The 12,738-nt window shown below is 37.6% G+C and overlaps 1 protein-coding gene across 37 annotated transcripts in view; it reads left to right on the plus strand.

Annotated features, from left to right (window-relative positions):
* The window catches only part of CLASP2 (cytoplasmic linker associated protein 2), a 145,963-nt gene that overhangs the window by 29,283 nt on the left and 103,942 nt on the right, over positions 1-12,738 (plus strand). For all 37 annotated transcript variants that reach the window (XM_015617030.3, XM_015617031.3, XM_015617033.3 and 34 more), the window contains exons 6-7: positions 909-1,006; positions 8,061-8,131. In XM_015617030.3, the coding sequence (XP_015472516.1) occupies positions 909-1,006; positions 8,061-8,131 (169 nt within the window). The remainder of the gene's footprint in view (positions 1-908; positions 1,007-8,060; positions 8,132-12,738) is intronic.

Genomic DNA, 12,738 nt, shown 5'->3' on the forward strand with positions numbered 1-12,738 from the left:
ATTTGAAGTTGTGTTTGAAGGAAAAGACTTTGAATACAGTGAGGGAGAAGATAACATTGGTAGGAGATGGGCTTATAAACAGTATTGGTCTTTATGCTTTATTTCTGAATGCAGCAAAGTTCTTGTCTCCTCTGTACTGCATAGCACTGCTCTGTTCTACAGAAATTCTGTTGAGAATTTGTCCTGTTTTGCTGATCATTAATAAAGACGTAGTTCACATCTTGCTAGAGCAATTGTGTGTTTAGTTTGAACTGCTGCAAAGAACAATACTAAAGTCATTCCAGACATTCTTTATAGAGAGTAATGGTATTTACTAAAATGCATTTTTAGCAGTTTTTATTGTGATTGACCATGGTTTAAAATTTTTAAAGAGGCACTCTATCTCCTTTCTTTAACTGTTCTTTCCCCTTCTACTGTCCTGCCCTGTTCCCTTTCTTGTGCTGATGTCATGCCATCTGATTCCAGTTGAAATAAGTAAAGAAAATACTGATCGCTTTGGTCCACTCTTGTGGGCAGTCTTAGTCTTCCAAAGGACCTTGCTGTGTGTAGAAACAGATGAAAGCAAGATGAAATGTCAAGACTGAGTGCAGAAGCTAACTTTTGGAAGTATTGCCTGCTGTGAGCAAGTCCTAGATAAAGCATGTTTTTTCCACAAATGCTATTCTTATGTCAGACCCAGAAATTCCCTCTAAAGCTGTTACTTCTAGGATTTTTTACCATCTGGGGATGCTCTAATTTGGAACAAATGCCATCTTGATGTAACAGTTGTATTTCCTTTGCTTTTCATCCTCGGTGTTTCATCTGAATTGGCATACAGGGCCATAGAGACTGTAAGATTAGTGGCCTGTCAGCAAATGTTGTTTTGGTTTCTGTAACCCTGAAATTAACCATTTAAACTGTCTTCACAGGTGAGAGATGCTGCCATATTAGCCATTGTAGAGGTTTACAGACATGTGGGAGAGAAAGTACGAATAGATCTTACAAAAAGAGGAATTCCTCCTGGAAGGTGAGCTAGCTGTTCTGGTTTTGTAATTCTGAGCCATTGATGTTCTACTGTTTATTATCTTAATTTTAAACTCACTAAAAGCTGTTTTAAAATTACTGTAATTTTTATTTTATATGCAAGTTAGCTTTGCTATTCAGTATGATGTTACTGACTGTGTTGTTTGTTGATGAGTTTATATGAAAGAAAATCAGCCATTGTTTTGTTTCTACTTTTGACTAATTAGGAAAGCTAGACAGAACTTGAACCCCTTATATATTAATATACCACTTTATCATCACCTTCATCTCACTTCTTGATTTTGATAAAGCTGAATATGTCTTCTGCTTGGTGTCAGAGAGAATATCAGATGAGTGCCTCATTAAATCCAGAAGCCCTAGTTTTTAATGGTCATTTTTAGGATAGCAAAATACAGCTTGATAATATATCAAAATATGTATTCAGCTCTGGGGCCCCCAACATGAGGAGGACATTGACCTGTTAGTTGAGGGGGTGCTGGAGCACCTCTGCTTTGACAACAGGCTGATGGTTCAGCCTGGAGAAGAGAAGGCTTTAGGAGCACCTTCCAATACCTAAAGAAGGCATTCAGGAGAGCAGGAGAGGGACTTCTTACAAGGAAGTGATATGACCAGCAGCAAGGGCTTGAAAATGCAAGAGGTTAGGTTTAGGTTCAATATTAGGAAGCAGTTCTTTACTGTGAGGGGGTGGTAAGATACTGGAGCTGGTTGCCCGGAGAAGCTGTGAATGCCCTGTCCCTTGCAGTGATCCAGGTGAGGTTGGATGGGGCTTTGAGTAACGTGGTCTACTGAAAGGTGTCTCAGCCCATGACAGAGGGGTTGGAACTGGATGATCCAAAACCATTCTACAGTTCTGTCAAAGCACCATGGGAGAAGGGTGTTGAATTTATTGTTTCACGTTCCAGGTAAAGCTCAGCCTGTTGAGACACAAGTTTACCCTGCCTACGAGAATGAGAAGTTGTACACATTCTCTTAATGATAGTCTTGTTTTTAGACAAGTAATGGATTATATGGTTACCACAGAAGCTTGGGCCATATTATTACTACAATTCAAAAAATTAAGTTTCCTAGCAAGTAAGTAGAACATTTCCGAGATTTTCCATGCATTAAGATAGAGCCTCGGACATCTTTTGGAACAGAAAATAAAAGAGTGCGATAACACAGCTTTTTTGCAATGAATGTTGGGTCTGACTGTAAGTTTTAAGTTCAGTACTCACCAATTTACAATTCCATGTGATACAAGCCGAGTACATCTTGGGATCCAAATAGGATTAAACACCATAGGTGCTTTGTATCCTCAGGACAATCAACAGCTTCTAATTTAGTTGCAGTAGGTGCCAAGTTGTTGTTTCTACTGTCTGAATCAGCTGAATACAGAATTCCCCCGGATCTGAAAGCAAGCATAGTTGTATAATTTGCATTTACATAAAGAAGGACTCTACTTGGTGCATGTTAAATGGGTTGTTGCCACTAAATCTCAAACAGCTTTGCACCTGACAGTCAGAACTAGTGTTGAATGGTACATGAGCTGAGTGTCAGTGCTGAGTCTTCTGCAGTAGGTTTCAGGTTGGGATAAAGGGGGGAGTTATGATTTGTTTGAGTTTGCCATGAGACTCTCTGTCCCATCCATCTCTGACAGAAAGCAGAGTTCCTGTAGTCCCTTCTTATTCCTTCACACAACTAAGAAGGCGTTTGACAAAGCTCAGGAAAGACAGATCAGCTTTGTGGTAGCTCAGACTGTTGTTCCTTCAGAGGCAGACCTAATTTAAGGCATTTCTTTCCCCAGGCTTGTCAGAGGTTTTCCCTTTGCTTATATGCAGTAAAATTTTCAGGTAGTTATGCAGGAGCTGTGATATGTGGGGAAAAAACCTTTGATGTAGAGTATCATTATTTTGAGAGGAATCTGTTCGTGTGTGTGTGTGTCTGGGTAGGTTTTAAGGGTTTTAAGTATTACAGATAATCTGTAGTTCAGACACGACTGCTTTCAGTTGTTGAGTTCAGCCTTAAAGAACTGCATTGCAGCTCCTTTACTGTAAGTCAGTGTGTTAAAAATTACATGTAAACATAATTATTAGAAGAAAAATCTATTACTTTAGTGTTTGGTGTACACATGAATCAATAGAATGTAGGCTTGTTTAGTTTGCAAAGCAAATTACACATTACAGAGCTGTGTGTTGCTGCTTGAATGCACTCTATCCTAGAGCTCTAAAAATAAGAGCTCCTGTCTGCTGAAGGGAAGGCAGGAAAGTTAATCAAGCATTGTTTTGAGAAATTGTTCAACTTCCTTAAATATGCAAATGGTATATACATGTTGTGTCTATGTAAAGCCAAATACAGTCAGTAGTTTAATAATAGTAGGCTTAAAAGGTTTTGTAATCTGAACCTGGTAGGGCTTGCCTTTGTGGAAAGTAGTGGATTTTCTACAGGGCTTTACTGGACCTGTCAGAATCTAAGTAATGAATAAAATATGGGATCTTACTTAAGTAGTTCAAGTCTACTTATTTGCTATTTATTTTTCTTCAGTGCATTTCTCCTCTTTACTGAGATTAGTTGGTGAGTTTGTTTATAAATACAATTAGTGAGTTCCTCTATTTGTTATTTTTTAACTCAGAAATCTCAGAATATTATTAAGCTTTTGGCTTGAAGCTCGTTCCTTTTCCAGAACAATCAGAATCATGAAGTCAGTGGTTGGAAATTTGGATGTTTTCCCTTTTGTTATAATTGCTGCCAGAGAGTTTGACAGTTTTTGGTGTCAGACCTGAAAGTAGTAGTGTTAATGTATTTGTGAATACCAAAAGTGGATGTTACATTTATTGTTCAGTGAGCCAAAAATACTGAAGAGGTTTTGTTCTCTATGGGCCAAACTGAATGTTTTTCAGTATGGAATCTGTGTGGCTGATCTTCCCTGAATGGAAATAGTATATGTGGCTCTGGATAGCAGTTACTTAGTCTGAGTGTTAAAAGCTTTTGTTTTTGAGGAATTCATCTGACAAATTTCCCCACTGTTGCTTGAGAAACAGAAATGTAAAAAAAGAGTCATTTGTTTAGTTCTTATGTCTAGGGCCACAACTTCATTTCATAAAATGTTGAAGCATATTGAGGTATGCATTTCTGAATACCACATTTTATGTGGTATGCACATTTTTCTTATCTGTCTAGTTCAAGTGGAAGATGAGGTCCATCTGTGTGTCCAGATGTGGACACATGTCTTCAAGATTTGTTTTGGTTTTTTTTTTCTTGGAAGGGAAAAATATGGAGAAATAACTGCAGAGTTTCATATGGGCCATTTCCTGCTTTAGACTCAGTTTGGATATAAAAAAAGACTAGTTACTGCCCATTCTTCTTCTTTCTCCTTCTCCTGTTGATAGGGGAGTGGTGCTCTTTTGCCTCTTCACCACAAGGTCCACACTTTTAGGTATACCCCTCTGTCTGTCATACAAACAGTTGAAGTTCTTCAAGCATGGTAATGAATAACAGCTTTTCAGTGTGAGGTGGTGTGCACATTCTATGGGAGCATCCATATTTCCGTGTGTGTGCATGTCAGCTCAAGCTGTGTCCTAGCAAGGTATGTATATATTCCTCTCACTGCCCATCCTCACCACAGTATGTTAATATTTTGATAGAGACCTGTCACCTGCTGGATGAGAGGGTTTGGCACATTGCCAGGAGCCCCCATTTAAAGTGCTGTAACTTCATGCATTCATTCATTCACTGACAGCCCATCCAGAAGTACCTGCTGTCTCAAATGTGGTTTTTGTCAATGGGGATTTTCATGTCTATACGAGAAATTGTGGAAGACCTGTACATGCCTTTTTGGGAAAAGAAGATAGTATTTCTGTCTACCAGTGTCATGTGGTGACTTCAGTGATTGATTATGATTGCCACATCCAGAGTTGGACTTGCAGATATGAGATGGAGGAGTAATAATGCATCTCTTCTCAAAGAACATTCTTTATTTCCTGTAAAACTGGTCTTCATCCAGCCCTGTAGAATTTCTTGGATTCTTCTTGGCAGGCTCTCTTTTGCCAGGAGCTGAACCTCCTGTAAACATTCTTAAATTGACTGTGGTTGCAATAATTTTAGAGACTCTAGCCCATACTGCCTTGCTGCCTGTGACTGTGTGAAGAAATATGAGAAGAGAAGAAGGTAGTAAGAAGAGCAGGGTAGGAGGAGAGGGAGGGAGAAACTTGTTGTGAGAGACTTTGCTAAGTAGTAGTTACAGATGCTGTAAACTCTTCTAAAGAGAGGGTTGGTTCTACAGTAGTGCTTTACCATGTTGACAACAGTGTTATAATGGACTCTTCTGTTGTTGTTGCAGTTATGACAAATACTGTAGAGTGTGCCTCTGGTCATAAAGACAGGCTTTGAAAGTTGAAGGAGTGGCAGTACTGTGTGTTGTTCTCCAGCCTGCACCACTGACAACATAGCGTCCCGTGCTGACAAGCACATTTTTCTTATTGTTTATAGTTAATACTTTATCAAATGTTTGTCCACAGTGAGAGGCAACATGTATATTATTATAACATATTTATAAGGAAGCATTTTGCTTTTAGCTTCTGTTTAAAACACTCAGGGAAGCATTTTTGAAAACAAAGTTCAAAAGAGCAGGAAATATTTTTTTGTCTTTTGAAAAAAATCTTATCTAAAAAAAAAATCTTACCTAAAATATTTGTGCCAAATGGATAACATCAGCTTTACAGGATATAAAAATTAAAGTGACATTTTAAGGCAAATCTGTTAATCTCTAATTGTGTTCAGTTTCTCTTGGGAGGACAGTTTTAGCCTTTCAGATGTAGTGTTAAGTCTTCCTCATTAACTAGGTGAGCTGTTAATGCAGTGTTTGCTATGGAATCCAGCACTATTGAGGGGAACTCACAATCCATGATAAACACAAACATATGAGGCAAACACATTAAATTCTTGTTATGAAAGCAAGATGGCCTAATGGATTATTATACATATTGATTCTCATGTGAACTTCTCACTTCGTACGGTTGAAAGCACATAGTATGTTAATGGGATTTCATGTGTCATTAGTAAATTCTTGTACTCAAATAGCATTTAATTTCAAAAGTTTTACTTTTTCAAGTTGAAGTGCAGAAAACCCCATTTCGCTATGTATTTGCCTTTGGTTTGCAAAATTGATCTTTTCATTAAAAGGCTTGAGGTTTAATAATAAAACAGTGACATTTGTCAATTGCTGCCATTTCAGACATTTTGTTGTGGCAGCAGTGGTTGGAAATGCAATGGTAGTGCAAAAGAGAGAAAGGATAATAGGTTCCAGAGACAAGCTGGCAAGTATGCTAGGAAAAGATTAGCCAAACTACTACTGAGCTACATGTAGTTTGGAGATAAGTTGAGATGGTAGAGTAACTGCTGGTTTGTGTTAGGGGTTATTGACTTAAATTATTAAGGAGATTTTTGGTTGTGTTGTTTTAGATGCTTGCAGTAGGTTAGGCCTTTTTGTGGAGATCTGTACTTGTTGTGGGCCTACTAAGTCCAGGACAAATTTGCTCTGTAACTGATTGCTTTGAAGTATTTGGAAAGTAAAAATAGTGCATCACGGGAGTCCTAAATTGTTGCAGAGGTGGGGGGGGGAAGGCTCAAATTTTCTATGCTATTGTCTGTCTGCATTTCATTATTTTATCACATTCTTCATTATTAGATAAATGAGGTCCCAGTGAGTGAAAGGGATATGCAAGTCTCAGGGAACACAGACTATGCAGTGCACTGCCTCTCTACACGGATCATTGCATAAAAGTGGTGTGTGCGTAATGAAATGTTAAAGTGAAATCTTTGTGCATCCTTGACTTTTCTCCTTGTGAGACTTTTCATACCTGGGTGTAATTCTTACCCGTTTTTTTTTAGTTTGTCACAAAATAGCTTGGATTGTAACTTGCAAAAACAGCCTTTCAGTGCAAATTTTTATGAAATTCTGAGTTGGGTGGTATAGTCTCTAGTTTCTCTGATGTAGCTGAACTGTACCTGTTCAGAGACAGGTACAGTTTTGGTGATTTGTAGTTCATAACTTTGTTCATTTAAAATCAGGATTCAGTCCTGACAGTCCTGGAGCTAAAAATCCCATGTGCATGTTAAATATTACCATATTCCAAGTAGTCTAAAATGCAAAGTCTTTGGAGAAATGCAATAAATTGTTCTCAATTGTTTGCAGCTGAACAATGTATTATGTCAGTACAAATCTATTTTTTATTGCTAATGCAATGGATTGGGTCATGTTTCTCTGGGAGATACTTGCACTGCTTTTATTGGGTTTTCAGCAGAAGTGATGAGAAAGGGCTGTTGAAGTGTTTTGCCAACTTTCTTGATTGAACACCATTTTTTGCCTTGTGAGACTAGGTTGCAAATCTAGGATTGTGGAGTTGTTTGTTTATTTGGAGTTTTGTTTGTTTGCTGTTTACATGTAGCAAAGCTTTTGCAGCACATTCTCTATTGTGACAGTTGAAATCAATGTACGGGTTGGACACATTTAAGTGTTTAGTGTATCTTAAGTTTAGAAGAAAGTTTTGTTGTTTGGGGATTATTTTTTGCTGTGGAAGTGCTAACTGCCACAGAGCTCTTTTTCATAACCAAACTGAGGAAATTCTGTGGAACAAAATCCTTTAAGAAAGTGAGTAATAGTGTTAGAACAAATTAAATAGCAATCCTTTTTTTTTTTCTTCTGAGTGAATAATCCATAGTTTAAATTGTAACCTCTTGTTCAGTGTGAATAAATACATGTATATACTATATATAACCAATATGTGCTGTTACTGAACCTGAACTTTAGAAGGTTATTTTTAATCATGCTAATAACAGTACTCAATTTTTGTTCTTTGCTAAGTTTACTTGGTTTTCTATGCATTTCTGTGAAGATGTTCAGCTAAAGAGGAATCCTTTAGGAATTGTTTCTTCATACACTTAATCCCTTGTCTATTCTGCATTGCTGCTTTATATATGCTAATAAAGTGATTTCTGTTTTTACCAGTAGCTAGTGGGATTTCAGAGACATAAAAATCCTTTGTTGTTTTTGTTCTTTATAGGTTGCAAACAATCTTTGCAAAATTTGATGAAATAAGAAACTCAGACAATATGATTTTAAGCAACGTCAGTGGTGAGTATGAAAGATCATATATTTCTAATCAGCTTTAGATTAATGAAAGATAAATATTTAAATGCTAGCATTATCAATGTGAGATGGATGTGTGGAAACATGTAAATGCTAAGAAAATGAGACACTTGGTGAAACAAGCTTGTACACTTTACTGGAAGTATTTTCTGGATTGTGGTCAGAATACAATTGGAAAAGGTGTTGAAACTGCACAGAAACAAGCAGTGAATATTTAATGAGTTACAGATGTGCTCAGAAGAGGATAGAAGAATGCTAAAAAGTGTTCATGTATGGGAAAAAAGATCAGATGAACCTTTATCCTTAGTATGTTTCTAAGAGAAAAATGTACTTTAGTGATGGGTGTGTTGGATATCTTCTCTGTTAAAATAATGCATCATGATTGTAATACATGGAGCTTTAAATTATAGAACTGGGAGACTGCAGCATTCAAAGGCAGCTTAATTGTTGAAGTTAAGACTTCATTGAGCTTGAGCTCCTTATTTTGGTGTATTTAAAGAAAAGATAACCTGTTACGCATAGTCCTTATTTTTTCCTGCTGCTTTTTTTGCTACAGTATTTTTACTGTGAAAATTTAATATGAAAAAAAAAATGTTACATAACAGCAAAACAAAGGAGGTGCTGTGGCAGTGGCTTTAGCATAGTCAGTTTTGGAAGCCTCATTGTCTTCTCCAAGGAATCAATAGATCTTGTTTATTGGGAAGAGTTTTCTCATGTTAATTTGTCTTTCAAAGTAACTATGTTAATTATGGTCTGCTATATTTAAAAAGTGTAACTGTTCAAGAGTAGAAACACCTGATGAATGTATATAATTCCTTAATATATTCAAATATACCTTTTTTTGTTTTAAATATTTGTCACTCTTGTGTGAAAACAGAAGTGACTGCAGGTTCAAAGGAAAGTGTTTTTGTAGCCTTTTCTTTGACGTATGAGTTTCTGTGCTGCATTTTGCTTAGAAATAAAACATTGCTATTCTTGAACACTTAAAAATTGATTTGTAAAAATTTGTATTTTTAAAAAAACCCAAAGCATTCTAATCTGGGGAAAAATGCTCTACATAAAAATGTAAATGTTTATGTTCTGTTAGCTTGTAAATTTACTCATTATGAAAGGGTAAACCATTAACTTTTGCATTTAACATTAATACAGCTGCATAGGTTTCATAAGTTTGAGAGATTCAGAGATGCATTTTATATGTGTATTTTTTCTGTTGGTAGTTCTCAGGAGAGCAGAGAAAGTCACACCAGGGAAAATAAGCATGGAAATAATTTAAATATATTTATGTATATATACACCACACTAGTTAACACATATATATACCACTAGTTAACATAGCACTTTGGTCCTTTTTGTCTCCCTTTAAGAGAGTTAGCAAAGTTTATTTTGAAGTGATTTTTATCTCATGTGCCAAACACAAATATTAATGCTGATCTGTGACAATATAAACTATGTATTTTGTCTTGTAGTTGGCAATTTCTGTGCAAAAGATACTGTAGTTCTGTTTTGGTACCATGAATGACAGAATCCCTCTTAATACGTTGGTTTCAGCATTTTTGCCTAAACCTAGTTCATCTGTTGCTTCCATCTAGGCAGTTTTTCAATGTTATTCCATTGTTAGTGTTTTATCTTGGCTTTGTGCTTCATTATTCTCTGAAGGACAATTTGTATTTACTGCTTGCAGGTGTAGATTTAAAGTTACTGTTGAATTCCTATAGCCTTGGTTCCAACTTTTCTTTCAGGAGCTTTATCAAACATCTCTGGATAAAAGACAAATTTTAGTGCCTAAATACATCTGTTTTTATACAAAGTGCTGAGGATCTTTTTTTTTGTGTGCTTTTGCTATTTTGTAGTAGGGTTTGGGAAGGTGGGGGTGGGGAATAGGGTTGTCTTTGCAAAGTGGAGGAAGGCAGAGGTGGGGTGGAAAGCACAGAAACACTTCAACTGGTTTTAATATAATTAAACTCCATAGTGGAGTTTTCAAAATCCGTAATTTTCTTAACAACAAAAGGAATGGCTTTTTGCCCTGTGAGTTACTGTCCGAAGTAGGGTGACTGTACTGATGGGGGGGTCCTGTTTGGTGTGTGATGGATAGGGAGGAACTTGTTAATACAACCTTGGAAGATGTCATCTTCTTCATAGTCCTGAGTGACACTGCTGTGGTAGTGAATATTTGGTGTGTTGACCTAGTTTCTGAGAATCCAGAGATGTGACTTAGGTTTCTCTCATCAAATGATACTAACGTCAGTTGTTCAGCCTTTTTATCCAGCATGTACTTAGGAAGAAAAAAAGGAATAAAGAGTCAAAGCTTGCAGCTTTAAACAACCTGAGTACAAAAATGTTTTCCATACTATATTGATAGTCAAAAAAAATACATATTTTAAAAAAATATGTTGGTACTGACATGACTTAACACTTGAGAGTTTTAAAAAACATCGTGTTGGTATGCTTAGGTATGTGGGAGAAATACAGGTAGGACAGGAAGATTTGTCCTTCCTGCCACTTTAGCACACTGGTAGATTTAATATTTTACACTTCTGAGTGTGCTAGAGGGGATCTAGTGAGAACAGTCCCTTTTTTTCTTGTGTTACCTTTTTATTGAATCTGATCTGCGATGGAATGATACAAGAGGAGGAGGAGAACAAGTTACCATTAGGGACTGACACATCCTCTTGGAGGGTAGATGAGATGGAAAGCACATTCAAACACTTACGGATGGAATAATTGGGGTAGGATGTAACTGGGAGTATCAAAAGCCAACATATGAGGAGGTACCATGTCCAACAAGGGAACCGGGCAGGAATCTTAGTGATTTTGCTTGATGAGAGTGGCTTATAGCCTTAAGTAATACCCCACTGCTAGCTTGCCTTTCCAGCTGACCTTTGATTTTTTTATTTTTTACTCTCAGACATGTATAGTAAAGTCAGAGATCATTTCTTTAATGTGAACTACGTGAATGACTGAGCTGCTGTGAAAACCTTGGGATTTGTTTACATTCATAATGATGCATATTAAAAGAATCTTATCAGGATGTTTGCCTATTAAGCAATATCTTATACGTGCCGCTAGTTTTGCCCTTTCACTCCACCAGAACTGTATGTAGCCTTCCAAACTGGAGGAGATTCTTTAAAACACCCCCCCCCATTTTTCAGCAAGTGAATGTTCATTTCTATGGAAACAGAACTGGCAGCCAGTCTCAGCACTACAAAAGCACTTGTTTCTGCTGCCTGAGATTTGTAAATACTGTTTTCTCTAAGAGAATTCAAGCAGACTCCTGTATCGAATAGTAGTGTCATTATTGAGACAGGGAATTAGAATAAAAGTAGGGAAACTATTAATACTGAGCTCCCTGCTGCACTCAGCAGAATGATTGAGCTGAAGATAAATCGTATATCTCTATTTAACCCGTGCACATTTTCCATTTTAATGTTTAATGGCTCAAAGGACTGGCCTCACAAACACAAAATTTGACAGGTAGGATATGTGTGATGTTAGTATCATGGTGTAAGAGAGCTGTGTTATGGGTGATAAAGATGCAGCTGAAATACACATTCTCCTGGGAAAAAAAATGGGCAAATAAAAATCCATAAGCACTAGTGTGTATCTGTTTTTCCACATTACACTATTGTTTTTTATTTCCCTTTGCTGTTTTCTATTTGGAAATATAGTTACTATGGAGACAGTGACGACACACTCTTAATAGAGCTCACCAGTGCGGCACAACATGAATATATATCATTTGGGAATACTGGTGATAGCTGCCATGATTATTTTATAGAGGTTTTGAGCTGCACGTATTCCTTTGGCTTGCTTAATGCAAGTGGTCAAAGCATAGCCACATCATTTTCAATTTCGGCTGCTCTTCCCGATGGCTCATCATTTTAAATAGGAAAATTTACTATTTTATTTAGGAAAAATAGGAAATTAAGTGTACTGATCAGTTTAAGCCCATTTGGAAGAAAAGGGCCTCATCACGCTGATGCTTCCACCAGTTTTAAGGGATTTGACTGAGTTCTTGGATTATTATTACAGGGAACTGTGTCCCACTCCTTTCAAGTGCGTGGTTTTCATGCTCTGTGCAACAGCATATGCTACAGTCTGTCTGCCTGAGTTTTGAACTTTTCTATTGGCAAGACTAAGTAAATTGGTACTACTTACTTGCTACTCTTTTTATCACTGTTGGACTGCAGTCTCTACCCCTCAGCATGTCACCCAGCACGTAGACTGGGGTACAAACTCTGATCAGCGTCTCAGGCTCTGGGCAGGCTGTCACTGATGCTCCCCAGCATGTTCTGCACTCATGCTTTGGAAGCAGTTACTCTTTCAAAGTTGCGGAGGGGGTTCCGAACAAGCCTTCCCAAAACTCCACAGGCAGCAGCTTTCTTCAGCGGAGCCCTGTCCTACTTCCTGTGGCTTTATTGTTTCGGTTTATTTCGTGTTATGTTACGTTTTGGTCCATCTCTGTGCTGTGGCGTGCTCGTCCTTAACCGAGGCGGCCGCTACTCCTCTCGCTGCCTTTTCCGTGCCGGTGGTGGGGGCCGAGCTTACCCCGGGCTGTGGGAAGTGCCGGGCGGCGGGGGGACCCGGCGGGCCCA

The sequence above is a fragment of the Parus major genome, chromosome 2 (assembly GCF_001522545.3).
Source record: "Parus major isolate Abel chromosome 2, Parus_major1.1, whole genome shotgun sequence".
In the NCBI taxonomy this organism is placed as follows: Eukaryota; Metazoa; Chordata; class Aves; order Passeriformes; family Paridae; genus Parus; species Parus major.